Here is a 20,197-nt window from a genome sequence, read left to right as displayed (position 1 = left end):
AAGAAGCCAAGGTAATTGAGGGTGGTCTTCATCGTTCCCCTACTCCTGTGCATCTTCTTTGGCGCACGGTGGTCAAGCCTTCCGGGGCCCATGAGTGGTGATGGATATTTCATTCCGTTTGATGGCTGGGTTGATTGTCTTCGGCTTTGGGGCTGCATTGTGTGCATTTCATGGTGGCTTCTCCACGACGAAGGTGAGTCCATAATGTACTAAATGGCAGAACTGAATTATCGTGTGAGTGTGTTTGAGTTAACTATTTAATTGGTCCACCGTGACCTGTTCATCAATTTCATCAGTCTGATGTGACGAGGGTAAATTTATTGACGACTTGTGACGCTTGTTAACCCAGAAACAATGCATTAATCACCCGCAGCATTGTATAAAGCTGTATCATCATTGTTTGTTGATATGAAATTGCATAGTCTTCAAGGAAAACAATCATTTTGGCTACAGAGGTAGTTAGAATGTGGAAAATAGACATCTGTAGCCGTGGCCTGGCCTCACAACTCATTAAATGCTCACCAGAAGATCTTTGTATCAAGCCATTACCCTGCTGGAACCCCTTAAGCTTCACATTTAAAATCAATAGGTTGAATGAAAATATGGAATATAATAGCTTTCAAGATGTATAGCAAGAAAGTACAGGAACTGTCAATTCTTGGCTCCAGCCAGAGGCTGCTGTTCATGTTGCATTTGTTTCCAGATTTGGCATTTCAATATTGTCTATGATTTGCATATTGCATACATCTCTAGACTGTGCAACAGTGGTCGTATGCATTGTTGTTGGCACTGATTTATTAGAATAAATGCCAAACAACCTGAAGCAGCACAATAAGCTTTTTTTGTGTGTTTTGTTTGTTTTCCTAAACTATATACGGATGGTCCTTGGGTTACAGACACTTTCCTTTTCAGTGGTGTTTACGTACCAAAAATAAGTCAACTAATTCATGGAGAACGTTTGTAACCACGGAATGTTGCAACACAGAACGTTGTAAACAAACGACAGCCGGCATGTAGATCTTATGATGTTGTCGCCTAAAATGAAAATATTAGAACGTGTCTCGAAGTGGACACATAACAGATAGTACTTACAAGTCTTTAGAATCTGTCAAAGGGCTAAAAACAGTGATTGGTAAACATATATTGCTTGCTGTGTTCAGTCTGGACATCAACAAATACACAACAAGTTTCGGTTGTTGTCATGTCATGATGTATGTCAATGAACCTTGAAGTGTTTATATGTGTGAATGGTTTTCGGTCTCTGCGATTGGCAGGCCAAGGTGCTCAACCCATCACCCAAAGTTAGATCTTGGTAATTGAACTGGATATAGAGGGGTATAAACATTAATTTAGGTTTGTCACTAACAAAACAAGAGCCACCAATTAGTATCAAACTATTTTGGTGAAAAAAAACTATATAATATAGTGTGGAGATGCTCTCCTAAGTGAATAATAATTACCTAAATAAATAAATAAAGTATGTTTTTACAAGTATTATTATCAAGCGAGTAAGAACAAGCAGGAGCAGACAAGAGGCATGCTAATCGCTAAACTAGATGCTTAACTCGCATGAAACAACACAATAAATAACTGCTTAGTAACCGTGTTACAGCAGAAATTAAGCAGTTACTAACAGGAAATTAACAGGTAGATTAGTAAGAGTCTAGAAACAGGATCATATTATGGTGCTCTGTTGCTGTGTAGCGGCCAGGATCAATCCATATATCGCTATTGGTACTGTAGTGTCAGTATATGATTAATGCTAGAATAATTTGGTCGTCGCCTTTATCTTTACAAAATATTTGTGTCATTTTTGATAATGAAATCTAATTTAGTACAACTCATTTAATAATTCCCTGGACAAAGGATGACTTTGAGGACAAAAAACACATACTTTAAATGAGCAATAAATAGTAATATTTGTTTTGTGTAATTATCATGTATTATTAACTTTGATTTGCTTAAACAAAATATGGATGTGATAAAATATAATGAACTAATGTAAACAATGTGTTGATATAGTTACAAGATTACATTTTTCAAGAATTACAGTTATTACATGTGGTCGACGTCGGCATCATATAACACTGATATGAACACCCCTGTGGGTGAAGCAAATAAAATGTCAACAATTGCTTCACTGTGGGCTACTACTGTGTTCAGGATGTTGTGTAGTTTTTCTTCAGACTGTGCCACTGGCACAGTGTCATCTGCATATCTGAGGTTGTTAACATTAATTCCTCCAGCTTTTATACCATCTTGATTATTGATGTTGCATAAGATAATTTCACTGTACTGTAAGCAGATCAGGAGATAGTACACAATTCCCTAATTGACTGCATCAACATTTAATAACTACCCCAATTTCCTATTCATATTTCTATAACAAAAATAATTATTTTTCTACCCTAACTTTTTTGTTCTAATTAGTGATACTGGTACACCCAAAGTCCACATATAGAAAAACTAAGACTGATCCAGTAAAAAACAACTCTCAATGTGTACGTAATATATTGTTATACTACTTTTTGTGTCATGCCGTCATATGTGCAGGCAGTTTTCATCTTGTGCCTTTCAATCTTCCGTTTCTGCATCACATTATAACATAGCCATTCTCCCATATTGCAAACAGGCCTTTCCTCAGAGCCGCTGGTTGTTGAGCATCGTAAAAACTCTGTAATCCAATGACCCTAAGCTGCCGCCATCAATCCAACATGCCACCAGCAGGCAGATTTGATGGCAATATGTCCCCTGAGCATGAGCAAAATGGGCCTAGTGTACCACATAGCCTGAGGCTACAGTCTACGGCTTTCACTGATAAAACATTTAATTTTACAGAGGGTGATGTGGGGCAAAATAAAAATCCATTAACATCTGACTTGACGTGTAATTCAAGTGATTAATTTGCATACTTGTACATCTTTGTGCACTTTTCAGAATTTGGCTAATTGCTGTTTGTTGGCACAAACTATCAAGATTCATCACATTGATTTGTCTTAAACTTCACTTCTCTTCTTTTTAAACTCTGATCATAAGTACAATGACTTATAAAAAGTCAATATTTGCTTATCTTACAGCCGTATACCAACATTCTTTCGGGTAATTTTTCAACACAATGCCTCCGAATGACTTTGTAAAAAAGTTTGATTTGTAAGGTAAATGTATTAGAAATAAAATATGCCTAAATATTTACTTTCTTTGAACATTGAACTCAAGTTTGTCTTTTTTAAATGTTTCATGGATAATAACCAATACAACTAACATGCATACATATACACGCCCTAATACGATTTGTTAAAGCTACTAGGTCTTACATGATGCTGCATGTCAGGTATTCTTGTTCTTGGGCGGTTTCAGGTATTCTTGTTCTTGGGCAGTTTCCCCTACTCCTCTTTGCAGATCTTGTTAAACGGTCTGATTGGAATGGGCTCAGTTATTTGTATATCTCTCAGGAGATAGTTCTTCTAGTTTGGTACCACTCAGTGACAGGTTGGTCCCTAAGCTGATCTCACTCATTTTGGCCTGGAATGGGTCAGCTTCCTGGTTCCAAGCATCTTTTGTAACCATCATATATAAATGATGGAGACCATTGTGCTCCTTGGGACTTTCAGTGCCCCAGAAATGTTTTGTACCATTCCCCGGGTAATGTAATTGATTTCAGGACTAGATTTGTGAACTGACATGCACTGTCGATGGTAGGACCTTATATAGACAGGTGTTGTATATTTGATGGTCGTGTGATGGGTAATGACTCAAGAAGACGGCAACGAGTAATCGTTGAACAAAAAGCTTTATTTGTTTCAGCGAGCCTCAGACTGGAACTGCAGCTTCCAGGAGAAAGAGTATGGGCCTGATTACTCTTCTGATGTCCTCCTGGACCACTGTGACTAAATACCCCTTACACGAAGACCCCCACTCTTCGTAACTCTAGCCTTGGAGCCAGCTAGTCAATCTTTCCGTGACCTTATTCCTTTGATCAGTTTGAGTCGGGTGACCTCCGACCCCTATCCTCTACTCCTACCAGTGGGGGCTTCCTACCAGATGTTGCTAATGTTTTTATTATTACTCCTAAAATCCTAACCTGCATTCCATTAGGATTCCAATTTTCATGGGGGCAAGAGCCACCACTCTCTAGAGAGCTTGTGATGGACATCTGCACCCGAAGCTAACTAAGGACATATTTCCTTAGTAGAATAATCCTCTAAATGATTCTGTGACCAAATACAAACACGTGCTTGCTCACAATCATAAAAGAAAATGGCACACGGTATAATTTACCACACAGGTGTGTACCTTATCAGATTGTTTAATCAATAGAATTCACCCCAGTTAAGGTGTAGAAACAGCCACAAAACGGTTAGCGGTAACAGGATACACCGTGTTAAGATTTTCAGAGCGAAGGACTTGAACACTTGTTGATTTTCAAAATAACTTTTTTCCACATCCTTGTGAGGTATTGTGTTAAAATTTTAAAGGGAGTTTCTTCCGAAAGGTTAACTTAACAGTCAGCAAATTATTGAACCAAGGGGGATATCGGAAAAGCCCGGGTTTTAGTTTCCTGGAAGGAGTGCGAAAAAGTTTACCCAGACACTTTGGTCAGGGCAGTATTGATGATTGAATTGTATGCTCAGCAGAAGCATGAATTAACTGAGCTGAGGCTCTACTCCAGGCTCAGCGACAGCTTCAAACGAAAAGCTTGAGCAGATTGCACACAAGGTACTTCCTCTCCGTTGGCTGGTAACTGAACTCAACGTGAAATGGGGATGGTCCGGTGGAACTGACAGACAGAGAATTTGGTGCATACTTATTTCAAGGGAGCAGCTGGCTCCAGGATAAAGGGTTTTAACGAACCATAGAGCAAAGGAATACTTCCTTATGTTGATTTGCTATCCGTCCATCCGTCTGTCTGAAAATGGTAACCAGATGACGGATGGGTAAAGGCTTTTAGATCAGGCAAAACGCCAACAATCTGAAGTCAATTAAGGCTACAAAAAGTTAGCAACCAATGTAAACTGAACTCATGAATCTGAGGATTCAAACAGTAGTTTTAGAAGAAAAGAAGAATCAGCATCACTGCGTTACCTTAAAAATACAAATGTTCAGTGCAAATCAGTTCAGTGGGATTATGGAGGTTATGCAAGTTATCAAAGGCAGAAAAAAACAAAGAGAAGAAGAGTTCACTGTTTAATTTGCTACCCAGGCCACATTTGGCTCATTTGTTTCAAACTGTCTGTGGTTGATTGGCTAGCTTAAGTCAAGCAAAACAACATTTGAATTTGAAATTTGAAAACACAAACACATGTTATTGTGTATATCAATTTTGCATTCTACATCGCTGATTTGTGCCATGAAATGCAATTAAAACTTGGTTTAAACATGCAACAATGCAAATGAGTAACACTGCCAGAGGGGAAAAGATGCAGCAACAAAACCAAACTTGGTTCCTGTTATTATTACGTATGTAAGTAACAATGACCCACCACAAATTTGTCCATGTAATATATTTTGCCGGATGTATGCAGACGATGCTGTTCTTCATGTCCATGCTAAAAATAAGCAGCAAGCTGCACTTAATCATTCAGCTGCTCTGTCAGATATTTTACAGTGGCACTCAAGGTGGTTCTCATCCAGGTGTATCTGTGCTTGGAACAAAACTTAGGGTACTCCAAGATTTTATGTATTTAGGAGTTGTACTGGAATCACTTTTATCATTTAAGGAGTAGGTACAAAATATCTAAATACAATCAAATTTAACATTAATTTCAGATATGTAGGATATAATTTAACAACAAACTCTGCTAAATTGTTCTTTAACTCAATGATTATGCTCCATTTAAATTACTGTATCACAACAAAACATTTTGATATATTTTTGAGCGCCGTGTGTAATGTTCTATATTTTCAATGGAACATATAACATTTTGGTGTTGTTTACTTGAGTTATATTGCAGTCTGCACGTATCTCTCGTGTGACTGCCATCATTTTGCAGTCTACACGTATCTCTTGTGTGACTGCCATCTACTGGTCCTACTTATCATTTCACCTTGTACCAAATAAAATAGCTTTGAGGTCGGTAAGCACAACCGAAATTATTCCGTACATTAGGCGCACCGGGTTATAAGGCGCACTGTCGAGTTTTCAGAAAATGAAAGGATTTTAAGTGCGCCTTGTATCGGTATCGCTGATACCAGCCTGAATTTTACTCGGCATCAGATTGGAAAGAAAATCAGTGGTATCGCACATAGACACAAATCTTCGTTGATAGAAATGTTGAAATTTAATATATATTCTGCACATATTTACAGCATTGTAAAAACATTAACAATGTTTGTGTCATGTTTGTCCTCCTAAAGCAGGGGCGTCAAACTCGTTTTAGCTCAGGGGCCGCACGGAGGAAAATCATGACAAATCATCAATCATGGCATGATAATTTAGAAATACAACTATGACAACTTCAGATTGTTTTCTGTTTTACTTTGGCCCAAAACAGATCAAGCACATTCTGAAAATGTACATATCGCAAATGATTCTCTTGACAAAACACAAAAGTTAGCTCAAAAATCTGAGGAAATAAATGGTCCAGTTTCAAAAACACAATGAAGAACACAATGAACTTAGATTTAATCTCAGTGCAACTACAAAGCAATTAAACTTTAAGTCACAGCCCATCTCCGGTGGAACAAAAACAAAAATCATGAATAAAAATGCTTCTATGTATCAAGTCTCGCAATTGTCATTTCCACTGTTCACTTTCTGAAGACAATCATTTTCACAGAACAACCGGTATGTCAATGTGCAGTGTCTCGTGCTGTCTTTTAATTGGGGTTACCAATTGTTTATTTTACTCCGGTTTCTTTTAAAAAGTTAAAGTTAAAGTACCCATGATTGTCACTCACACACTAGGTGTGGCGAAATTAGTCTCTGCATTTGACCCATCACCCTTGATCACCCCCTGAGAGGTAAAGGGAGCAGTGAGCAGCAGCAGAGGCCGCGCCCGGGAGTCATTTTTGGTGATTTAACCCCCAATTCCAACCCTTGATGCTGAGTGCCAAGCAGGGAGGTAATGGGCCCCATTTTTATAGTCTTTGGTATGACTCGGCCGGGGTTTGAACTCACGACCTACCGATCTCAGGGCGGACAACCGAACCACCTTTGGGTGGAGGGGGAGGAGTCGCAGCCCCACTTTACCGTTTACCTCTTGCTTGGTGTACTTCCTCGCCCCGATATAAACTATTTACTTGCCTAACAGAATTGCTATTGTGACATCCAGTGGACACATTTAGAACAGCAGTTTCTTTAAGTTGAAAATGCAGCTCAATTTTACACTCCGCAAACTCGCATGTTTGATTGACATCCCTGTCCTAAAGAAACACTATTAAAACAAAAAATATATTTTTTCTCCATCTTTTTTTCTATATTCAACCATTTTTTTTAAAAAAAGCTCCAGGTAGCCTCTAGTGCAGCTCTTAGACACTCCAGTTGCGGGTTGCCGACCCCCAGGCTAAGCCAAAGGATGCCAGCTTGACTGATCGCTTCCTTGTCAAACTCATTGACGTTTGACTTTTCTGACATATTTTCTTTCTGCCTTGGCTGCTGTCACTGCCTCGGTGTGCTAGCTTCTGGTAATCAGACTCCAAATGTGAATTTTTACCACATTAACAATTTTTTCTTAAATGAAAATAAAAGGAACAATTGGGGAAGTTCTGAGATCGTTTTTGTCCAATGGGGAAGCTAAATGTAGCTCTCACATCAATGAGGTACATGAAGTGTAGTATTAGTTTTAGTATTAGTTAGGGATGTCCGGTAATGGCTTTTTGCCGATATCCGATATTCCGATATTGTCCAACTCTTTAATTACCGATACCGATATCAACCGATACCGATATATACAGTCGTGGAATTAACACATTATTATGCCTAATTTGGACAACCAGGTATAGTGAAGATAAGGTCCTTTTTAAAAAAATTAAATAAAATAAGAAAAATAAATTAAAAACATTTTCTTGAATAAAAAATAAAGTAAAACAATATAAAAACAGTTACATAGAACAGGGGTCCCCAAACTAAGGCCCGCGGGCCGAATCCGGCCCCCCAGCATCCAAAATCCGGCCCACAGGACGTCCCAAGTAAAAAAAAAAAGTTTTTATTTTTATTTTTATATATTTATTTATTTATTCTTAAATCTTTACTTTCTAATCCATTTTCTACTGCTTGTTACTCTTGGTGTCTCCTAGCCGCTCAGGCAAATCATATTGTCTAAAAATGAATTTTCCCATCGCTAACGTGACAATGTTAAATGTTGATGAACATCAATGTTAATTGATGTTAAATGACAAAACAGATTATAAAGACAATGTATACATATATATATATATATATATATATATACAGCCTGGCCCCCGGCCAAATTTTTTTAATCCAATGCAGCTCCTGAGTCAAAAAGTTTGGGGACCCCTGAGATAGAAACTAGTAATTAATGAAAATGAGTCAAATTCACTGTTAAAGGTTAGTACTATTAGTGGACCAGCAGCACGCACAATCATGTGTGCTTACGGACTGTATCCCTTGCAGACTGTATTGATATATATTGATATATAATGTAGGAACCATAAATATTAATAACAGAAAGAAACAACCCTTTTGAGTGAATGAGTGTAAATGGGGAGGGAGGTTTTTTGGGTTGGTGCACTAATTGTAAGTGTATCTTGTGTTTTTTATGTTAATTGAATTAAAAAAATTAAAACAATTAAAAAAAATTTTTTTTTAAACGATACCGATAAAAAAAACGATACCGATCATTTCCGATATTACACTTTAAAGCATTTATCGGCCAATAATATCGGCAGGCCGATATTGGACATCTCTAGTATTAGTCATACCAAAGACTATAGAGACATACCAAATACTATAAAAATGGGAGCCATTACCTCCCTGCTAGGCACTCAGCATCAAGGGTTGGAATTGGGGGTTACATCACCAAAATGATTCCCGAGCACGGCCACCGCTGCTGCTCACTGATCCCCTCACCTCACCTCCCAGGGGGTGGAACAAGTATGGGTCAAATGCAGAGAGTAATTTCACCACACCTAGTGTGTGTGACTATCAATGGTACTATAACTTGTTAACTTTATTACATGTCATTCAATGTTCCCTTTTGTTCACAATCATTATGAAAGACATGCATTTTAACTTGCAAATAAACATTAAAAAAAAAAGTCAACTGACAATGGAAGGTCCTCTATTTTACCTATAAAATCCAATTTAAAAAAACATTAAAAAACCGCCAACAAGAAGCAATTTACAATTCATGACATGAATATTCATTAAGTATTGGTGATATTGTTATTATTAGCGCTAACATAGACGATCTATTTATAGCGACGCCGTGATCACTTCCATGTGTCCCTATGTTTACATCAAGGAGTGGTCTGCTCCTTTCTCATTTGCTTGCTCCCTGGAAGTTTATTGTAGATCATACATCATGCATCGCACCTGGACAGAAGAACTCTGAGGTGGTATTCCCACAAGTTGGTACACTTTGACAGCCATTTAAGCTCAGAAATGGCGAGAACGACGCGAAAAGATGCTTGGCCCTGTTCCTTTGTAAGGATTATGGTCATTCTTCACCTAAATGGGAATATATGAACATCCTAGCAGTCGGCCTCCTAATGACAGCAGACATTGTACAGTAAGTGATCTTTTATCATGTGTGTTGGTTCTCATGAAGTCTGCAGTGAGTAATCATCAATGACGATGGAAAAAAAAAGCAAATGTGATGCGTTTCTTTTAAATTAATGTGCCGCGTATGCTTAAAATGATCAAAATATGTAAATATTAAAGATTATTATAAATGTGGCCATTACTATGTTACATATATACTTACATCATGTATATAAAACCTTAATGGAGGTGTTTTTTTAAGGGCTTTATAGGCGGAATTGTGCGGCTCTCATAGGCTCCATTGCAGGTGAACTTTTGATCACATGTATTTAATATTTAGAATGCAAAAAGACATAATAATAATAATAACATCTATCGTCATGTCTCATGATTGTGAACAATAGGCAACATTCCAAAAAAAGTGCAGTTCCACTTTAAGTTAAGCAAGAAAGACTTCCGTTAAAGAGAGTTTATTTTTATTCAGTAAAAATAAGCAAGAACAATTTTGAGTTTCGACAAAAATATGTATTTTATTCTGCTAAATTTTGAACAATGTGTGTCCCATGTATTCGTATTAATCCAAAAACCTGCCCGTTGAATGAAATCCTGCCTGGAGTCAAAACTTTTAAACATATTTGTCGATTGTCAGTCATCAAGCCATATAATCCACAAAGGTTGAATGCATGCAACTCTGAAACATCAACAAATTAAAATTCAATCTTTGTGGATATTATAAAAGTCATTTCACACAAATAAAATGGCCAACAGAAATGAGGTTTCCCTTTTTTTTTTTTTTTTCCAGGGAGTTGGCAACCCTACATGTTTAATCAATGCACAATACTCAATAAATATAACTTACTCAATTGGGAAATGTTATTAAAGTATCATGATTCAGTTCTTGTATACAAAATTCTTAACGGCCGGCTGTACTGAAGCACCACCTGCTCTCAAAAATGATGTAAAGAAAAATGCCAACAGGCCGAATAGTAAATCATTTCTTATCAGGTGTGTCAAACATGGAACACAACACCTGTAAATACAAGATAACTAGCAACATGAGCATCATTTAATAAGGCCTTGAAAAATGGCTGCACAATAATGTAATCATAGTTTATAGCCTACTCGTATACAATTAAAGTGGTAAAGCGTATTTTATAAAATGCATCAATTGTTTTATGTATTTGTGGCTGTGAGTGGTTTACAACAACACCTTTTGGACTTAAACTTTGGAAGTTTACTTTTTAATATTGTTAATCCTGTTTGTTTTCATTTTAACATCAAGTTGCCGTGGGGGTGGATATTAGCCATTGGCTATAATCTTACATATTTGCATGTCAATATGTCCATTTTTAAATCAACGAAATGTGAACTGGTCAACTATGGATGATGATTGTTTTGTAGGTTCCAATTAAAATGGGTGGTTGAGCGCACTAAAAAAAAGAATCTAAAACAAAAAACATGTTTGGATATAAACAGCAGCAGACAAGGGCAAGGCTGTAAAAAAAAGTGTTGTAAAATCCAACAGAAGAGTAAATGCCCAATAAACCTCACTAAAGTTCACAGTATTAAACCTGACACAAAATCCCAGTCACTCTTCCCCCTTTAGATTTGTAATCAAACACGGAAATAAAGACTGCACAAAGAAAAATAAACAATCTTTGTATTTTGTTTCAGTGCAAGAATACAGCCCACGCACAACACGTTTGTGGTTTGGCTTCGAGTAATACTCTCAGATGCCACTTTAGCTCATGGTATGAGGAAAAACTACTATAAGAAACATAACTTTAATTGAGCATGAAGCAACATGGGGTTCCAGTCCATGGAGATATACTGTGCATTAATAAGTGATGACGAAAAGAGTGTTTGTTTAGCCTGTGGGTTTGATCTTGGACTTTTTGTGTTATTTCTGCTTGAAATAAGCAGCACTCATACGAGCAATCCACCAGTATTCAATGACACGGTGATTCTCTAAAGTACAGTGTTTTATTTTCCTATATTCAAACCCAGTGTTTCTGTTCAAACTGTGTGTAATGTTATGGTGGCCGGAATATTAAATATGCTCTGCCTTGTTTTAATGAATACTTAGGCCTACTACGCTACTGTATTTTGCTATTGGTCATTATGGTAGTACTTGGAAAACTACGTTTTTTATGAGGTGGTACTTGGTAAAAAAAAAAAAAAAAAAGTTTGAGAACCACTGCAATAAGACAAATGTAACATGAGTGTTTTGCCAGGGAATACTCAGTGTGTTACATGAACACCGAACCAAGTGTGCAAATACGTGGATTTGCACACTTGATTACCATGAAATGATTAACGTGGACCCCGACTTAAACACGTTGAAAAACTTATTCGGGTGTTACCATTCAGTGGTCAATTGTACGGAATATGTACTGTACTGTGCAATCTACTAATAAAAGTTTCAATCAATCAATCAATCAAAAAACGTATCAGGCATGTAACAGAGTTATGGTAACTTTGTGGCAGTGCACAATGCGCTTTGTCATTTCTCAACATTAGTCAGTGATCAATGAAATGCCATACCCGCACATGGGATATAGTCAAATTGGTGTGTCAAACTGGTTTTCATTGAGAGCCACATGGCAGTTATGGCTGCCATCAGAGGGCTGCTTGTAACAGCGAATAATGTATGATTTTGCTTCATTATTTCATTATTAATCATATACATTGTTTTAAGTTATCTGTCAATTTTACAGTAAAAACTTTACATTTACAAAATGTTACTGTAAAATATGTTTTTAAAAAAAAAAATTTACATTAAATGGAAAAACAGTACCATTTTTTTTTTATATATATTTTTTTTGAGGGGCGAAAAACAGTACAAGTTTTTTTTTTTTATTCTGGCAACTTATCTGCCAGTTTTTCTACCGTAAAAACAAATGTACCGTCTTTCTATTTACAGTAATACACCGTTAAAAACTACAACCATAGATTGTACAGTCAAAAACGAGCAGTTAAGTCAACAGAATTTTAGCGCAAAAAACAGTAGTATTTTTCAATTTACAATAATATGCTGTAAAGAACAACGCAAAATGTGTTGTCAATTTTATTAATTTGATGGTAGTTTGCTGGAAAATTAAGTATTCTTATTTATTTTTATTTAGACAAAAACATGTTTGGAAATTATAATATACTATAATATTTGTTGCAATATTGGATACTATTAAAGTTTAAAATGAATGCAATTTCAAGCAGTACATATATTTTTTCTGTCAAAAAAAAAAAAAAAATCCATTACATTTAGTGAGAAAATATTAAGTATTTTATCGACACATATTTCCAGGTGTTTGCGGGCCAGATAAAATGATGTCGCCGGTCCTTGAGTTTGACACCTGTGATGTAGAGTATGAATATACATTGAGTTAATTAATGGTGGCATTCAATTAATCTGGTCATGCAATGTGTGAAGGCAGTGGTTCTCAAACTTTTTTCACCATGCACCACCTCAGAAAACACTTGGCTCAGCAAGTATCAGCATCATGACTAACATTAAAATACAGTAGCGAAGTAGGCCTAAGTATTCATTTAAAAAAAAGCAGAGATTTTATTTAACAAGTATATCTAATATGTTTGGCCACTGTAACGTTACAGACAGTTTGAATGGGAAATAAAACACTGTACTTTAATCAAGCGATTATTTGGCGTACCACTAGATTGCGCCCACGTGCCATTGGTGGTACACCAATTTGACAATCTGTTAAGTAAAAATAAGATTTCTTAGGAACAAGCCCCCAGCATTTATTTGTGGCAACTTCTTGTGCAACAGGCTTCAAAGTTACTGTATAGCGATATTGGCTGATAAGATTGAACGTGTCGAAACGTGTTTGTTTTTTCTCTCCTTGCGGAATGTCCGCAGAACATTTGGTGCGAATAGCACGCTAAGATTTTCCCTCTGAAAAGTGAGTCCCACAGGATCGACGCCATGTTTGTGAGCTCGGGAAATTTACGACAGGCGTACAGTACGGTAGGTAGGACAAAAGGAGCGCTTGATTTGCTCACCCTGACCCAGCTACAGCACAGTCTGGGTCATCCGCCTTATTAAAGTTAAAGTACCTCTGAAATTACTCTCTGCATTCGACCCATCCCCTTGTTCCACCCCCTGGGAGGTGAGGGGAGCAGTGAGCAGCGCTCGAGAATATTTTTGGTGATTTAACCCCCAATTCCAACACTTGATGCTGAGGCAAGGAGGGGAGGTAATGGGTCCCATTTTTACAATCTTTTTTTATTTTATAGTCTTTGGTATGACTTGGCCAGGGTTTGAACTCACGACCTACCGATCTCAGGGCGGACACTCTAACCGCAAGGTCACTGAGCAGGATTAATGTAGTATCTAATTTTTTTTTTAATCGCTTATTGGAGCTTTTTTTTATGTAACTGGATTTATCTGTATGACGTCATAATTCCTCATATCGGCCCAATATGTATCGATACGACCTCAATTAGTAATTATACTGCACATTTTAAGAGACAAATATCCAAGCCAGATATCATCAAAAATATTGAAGTAAATGTGATGGATTGGCTCCACACGCTCTTAAAAATAATTTTCCCAAGATTTCTAATATTTCAAAATAATGGGGGCCCAAACGATCTGAAGCACTACTAAATTATGGAGGCACTTTGGGTAGGTATTTTGAACATTTTGGGGACTTTTGCCGACTTTTCTCACTTTTCTCCCCCACTTCCCGTGGGACTTTGCTGGGTGCATTTTGGACATTTTTTGCGGCCGGCGGCGGGACTCGTGGGACTGGAACCCGGGGAGGTATTTTGGACAAAAATTGGGACTTTTGACCATTTTGGCCGCCTTTTCCCCTCTTCTACCCCGCCTTCCTGTGCACCATTGCTGGGTGTATCAATTCTCATTTCAAAGACAATATTTGGCTGCGTATCCCATAGCAACGGCAAACCGTATCTTGAGCTTGACAAAATTGTTACATCAGACAGAAAAGCCTAATAAACAATTAAATAAATAATTCGATTTCAGAAAGAAGTGATTTTTTTTTTAAAGAACATAAAAAGCTAGTGGAGGGTATTTAGTCTTGAGCATTTAAAGTGTATTTCCAGGAGGGTGACACAGCAGTGCGGCTGGATCAAAAGAGACGTCGGAGACGCTTTGCTGAACAAAATGCTGCTTTATTACAAGTGAGCCTCATTAAACAGGTCTGCAGTACCCGGAGGAGGAGCCTAGGTCAAAAAACGAAGGACTCCTAACCTGGAGAGGCTGAACCAAAAGTCTTATATCCCTTCTTCCTGCGTCTGGGTGCATGTGTGTTAATTCAGAAGAACACAACCTGACCATGTGAGGAGATGTTCATGTGAAAGTGTCTGGAAAACAACTGCTTTAAGTCATGACTTAAATGTTGGCGTTGAGCTTGACAGGTAGTCTCTACACAAGGATAGGGCTATCACTTTTGCATTCCGAAGTCCCAATAAGAGCCTCTTTTCCTTCGAGAAGTGATCCAATCCACCTGCGAATATCAAACTAAGGGGCATTATCTTATTGTGCTCAAACTGAAATACTATTTACTTAAACGTGGTGGTTCGCTTTCTCCAAGTTGAATGTAAATCTTCACCATAGTTAATTAATTCACTTCACTTTGCAACACACAAATATCCCAAAGAAGACTGCTCATATGAGAATTTAAAAGGAAGTAAATAAATTAAACAAACATACACTGTTTATTTTCAAGTTCATACAGACATTGTCGAAATGGTCACTGCAAATTTGTGGGTGTTTAGATTAGGATCCGACAGGTTCAGCAGCCATCTTTCTGTGTTTTTTGTTTTCCTGTATAATGGACTATTTTAGGAACTCTGTAATACCTATTCCAAAATCCACAATGGAGCGATTCCCACAGGCGAGGACAGCGTCAACATTCAACACTCACTCTGCTTTCCTCAACTTCTTGTTTGCCTTCCAAGGGCTTGAGCCTGTGACAACAGCGACTAAACGTGACATAACGTTTAACCCAGCCATAGTGGGTGGTGGCATCCACAACGACAAGTGAATCGAATCCCTTTAGTGAGTGACTCTTTAATCATAGGAGTCAGGGAACTATTGGTTCCAGTATACTTGTTGTTGGTGCACCACCTGTTTTTGATTCCACTGTCTGTATTGGTTTAGCACGGCATATATAAAACAAACAGCAATGTTACGGTTAGAAAATAATTAGAGATGTCCGATAATATCAGCCTGCCGATATTATCAGCCGATAAATGCTTTAAAATGCAATATCGGAAATTATCGGTATCGTTTTTTTTATTATCGGTATTGTTTTTTTTTCGTGGTTTTTATTTTTAATTAAATCAACATAAAAAACATAAGATACACTTACAATTAGTGCACCAACCCAAAAAAAACTCCCTCCCCCATTTACACTCATTCATACAAAAGGGTTGTTTCTTTCTGTTATTAATATTCTGGTTCCTACATTATATGTCAATATATATCAATACAGTCTGCAAGGGATACAGTCCGTAAGCACACACGATTGTGCATGCTGCTGGTCCACTAATAGTACTAACCTTTAACAGTTAATTTTACTCATTTTCATTAATTACTAGTTTCTATGTAACTGTTTTATATTGTTTTACTTTCTTTTTTTATTCAAGAAAATGTTTTTAATTTATTTATCTTATTAATTTTTTAAAAAAAGGACCTTATCTTCACCATACCTGGTTGTCCAAATTAGGCATAATAATGTGTTAATTCCACGAATGTATATATCGGTATGGGTTGATATCGGTAATTAAGACTTGGACAATATCGGAATATCGGATATCAGCAAAAAGCCTATCCCTAAAAATAATTGTATAAAATGTTCACTTAACCAACCAAAAATTAAACTAAACTCACTACGATACACCAATTTGTAAAAGGTATAGGCAAGGGCAATAGAGAACATTCCCACTTTAATTACAAAACCCAAAACCAGTGAAGTTGGCACGGTGTGTAAATTGTAAATAAAAACAGAATACAATGATTTGCAAATCCTTTTCAACTTATATTCAATTGAATAGACTGCAAAGACAAGATATTTAATGTTCGAACTGAGACTTTTTTTTGTTGTTGCAAATAATCATTAACTTAGAATTTAATGGCAGCAACACATTGGCAAACAGTTTGCACAGGGGCATTTTTACCACTATGTTACATGGCCTTTCCTTTTAACAACACTCAGTAAACATTTGGGAACTGAGGAGACCAATTTTTGACGCTTTTCAGGTGGAATTATTTCCCATTCTTGCTTGATGTACAGCTTAAGTTGTTCAACAGTCCGGGGTCTCCGTTGTCGTATTTTAGGCTGCATAATGCGCCACACATTTTCAATGGGAGACAGGTCTGGACTACAGGCAGGCCAGTCTAGTACCCACACTCTTTTACTACGAAGCCACGCTGGTGTAACACATGCAGAATGTGGATTGGCATTGTCTTGCTGAAATAAGCAGGGGCGTCCATGAAAAAGACCAAAGATGGTGAAATCCCTAAATTCCTTGCAATATCCCGTTGAGAAATGTTGTTCTTAAACTGTTCAACAATTTGCTTACGCATTTGTTCACAAAGTGGTGAACCTCACCCCATCCTTGTATGTGAATGACTGAGCATTTCACGGAAGCTGCTTTTACACCCAAACATGGCACCCACCTGTTCCCAATTAGCCTGTTCACCTATGGGATGTTCCAAATAAGTGTTCGATGAGCATTCCTCAACGTTCTCAGTCTTTTTTTGCCACTTGTGCCAGCTTTTTTGAAACATATTGCAGGCATCAAATTCCAAATGAGCTAATATTTGCAAAAAATAAAGTTTACCAGTTTGAACGTTAAGTATCTTGTCTTTGCAGTCTATTCAATTGAATATAAGTTGAAAAGGATTTGCAAATCATTGTATTTTTTTTTATTTGCAATTTACACAATGTGCCAACTTCAATGGTTTTGGGTTTTGTAGGACAGAAAATGGAAGATGTGGAGAGATATCTAGCTAGCATCCATCCCATTGGCGACCCCCTCATGCATCACTTTATTTCTTAAGATTCATCGCATTTCACCGTCTTTTTTATGTATACAAAATGCAGGCCAGCTGCATAACTACCAAATATCATAAGTATAATGGAATCTGACCAGCAGCAGTTGTCCTAAATAGTCTTAACATTTTTTGTTGTCCTATTTTTATCCTCAGAGGTCATTTTGCAGTGCCATGGTGGACGAGCTGAGGGTCTCACTGAAGTGCCAGCGCCGCCTCAAACACAAGCCTCAGCCAGCCGTCATGGCGAAAACGGAGGAGGTTATCAACATGCACACGTTCAACGACCGCAGACTGCCAGGGAAAGAGACCATGGCATGAAATGGGAATCACTTTCGCACCCTCACCTTTGCAATGAGGTGTGTAGAGACACTTGGGGGAAATGTAGGGGGAATTGGTAAAAAAAAAAAAAAACCATGTGCCGGTTATTTTTTGAGAGTACGTTGACAACGAGTCATACTTATTACTTAAGGATAAGCTTGGTTTCAAAAATATTTCCTGTGGAAATAACTTGAACCTAAGTGACGTTTCAGCAAGTTACCTCATTATTCTTACTACAATAAAGTCAACTACAGGCAGCAGAGTTGTCAAAGTTAAACAAAATGCGCAGTGAGAGGCTGGCAATATTCAACTTTTAGTGGAATGGACCTATCGTCTTCAGTCGATAATCAAAAAAACAAAATTGCTGTGACCACAGAGAAATTCTATTCGGGTGGACCACAAACGAACGTGTAGTTATTTGTTGAACAAAAATAAAGTACGCAAAACAGGCTCTCGACCGAACCCCCAACAACAAAGACGACAGTGAGCTGATTTCAAAAAATGTATAGGGAAGTATCGCTTAGTCACATACTGTAACTGACCAAGAAAAGTATGTATTGTATATCATCCATCAGGCAATAAGTGATATCATTTCTTTGTGTTTCAGAGTACTAACACTTTCAAAAAAAATGTAGTGTGTGGATGCGGAGGATGCAGAGTTGCTGTATAAACAAAGGATGCATGGTTTAGGGGCTATATAGCAAGCTGTTAAGTTCCATGTATTGTATGAGCCTGTAGTCGCTTATAAGGATCCATGAAGTGCACACGTTAACTTAAAGTTTGGACAACTTTTTTGGATGTGATTGGCACAGCTTTGTTTGAATTCACACAATGCCACTATTAATAAACTGTATTTATTCAAAGTATTTATTGATTTATTTATGGAATTTCTTATTTTTACCTCAACGGACTGGATTTTCACTGCGTCGGTAACTCGTACGTCCATTTCTGTGAGTATTCAAAAGTTTACTTCCATTTGCTTAGTGGAACGTCTCCGATTTGTTTTGTACTTCTGTGGCTTTTTTTCCCCCCTCCGTTTATTTTACAGCAAATCTAACATTTATGTGCATTTACAGTTTCTAAGAAAAAGTGTTTTGTATAAAGAGAATCAAACTTTTGTAATGGTTTTTACCAACGTGACCAAGTTTCATTCATGATAGTAGACTGGTACTTCAGGCTTTCACACCCATTGAACTGGCACACACACCAACAGCAGCACAGTGTACACACCCTCACTCTGATATATGGACTCTGTTTTCCAACAGTGTGACAAGTATTCATGTTTTGGAGGAGAAAACTACTTTTTTATCATGTAAAAGGACATATAGAAAATAAAGATATTTTTACTTCCCACGAGACTGCTAACAATGCTTAATCATCCTGCAATCCTGGTTTATGATACTTAGGACTGCCCAACTGTGTGTAAATGGTTTAAAAAAAAAATAAAAAAAAGATGTATTTGAAAATGAAAATATGAATGAATATGAATTTGTTGTGAAAACTAAATTTATTACACACAGTTCACCCTTTGAAGTTGATGGACACATTTAAAGCAAATAAAGTATTCACATAGTATACACATTTGCCTTGTTGTTCATTCTGTGTACATCATTAATTTAAACATGGGAAGGTTATGTCGAAAAATCTTTAATTTAATGAAAATGTCATTCATTATCACGTTTATCATTATCGCGGCATTTCTAGATACGCTCAACATTTTCAAAATTACTTACACTGCGTTTCTCAGCACTCAAGGTCACCTTACAAACAGACAAACGATCAATCAGTCATTGATTGATTGATTGATTGAGACTTTTATTAGTAGGTTGCACAGTGAAGTACATATTCCGTACAATTGACCACTAAATGGTAACACCCGAATAAGTTTTTCAACTTGTTTAAGTCGGGGTCCACTTTTGTGACAAACAATTAAAAAAACAAATACATAAACATCATAAGAACAGTGCAAATGAGAAGTGACGTGGAGGGAACTGATTAAGACGAGTAAGCTAGTTTAAAAATATATGTTTTCAGTCGAGATTTGAAGGTGGCAATGAAAGAGGAGTGTTTTAACCAAGTTTTATAAAAATAAAAATAAAAATCACATTCAAAATGTATGTATGTGCCTCATTAGAAAATAGAATGTGCGTATGAAAGCCAATTAAAGCATTAAA

The 20,197-nt window shown here is 37.1% G+C and overlaps 1 protein-coding gene across 2 annotated transcripts in view; it reads left to right on the top strand.

Annotated features, from left to right (window-relative positions):
- LOC133660343 (glutamate receptor ionotropic, kainate 2) overlaps positions 1 to 19,603 on the top strand; it is a 472,659-nt gene extending 453,056 nt beyond the window's left edge. For both annotated transcript variants that reach the window (XM_062063755.1, XM_062063754.1), the window contains one exon: positions 17,859 to 19,603. In XM_062063755.1, coding sequence (XP_061919739.1) covers positions 17,859 to 18,023 — 165 coding nt within the window. In that variant the 3' untranslated portion in view covers positions 18,024 to 19,603. The remainder of the gene's footprint in view (positions 1 to 17,858) is intronic.
- Positions 19,604 to 20,197: the final 594 nt, after the last annotated feature.

Source organism: Entelurus aequoreus, linkage group LG11 (assembly GCF_033978785.1).
Source record: "Entelurus aequoreus isolate RoL-2023_Sb linkage group LG11, RoL_Eaeq_v1.1, whole genome shotgun sequence".
NCBI lineage: Eukaryota > Metazoa > Chordata > Actinopteri > Syngnathiformes > Syngnathidae > Entelurus > Entelurus aequoreus.
The sequence above is the reverse complement of the archived record's forward strand: the minus strand, read 5'-3'. Positions and strand labels throughout refer to the sequence as shown.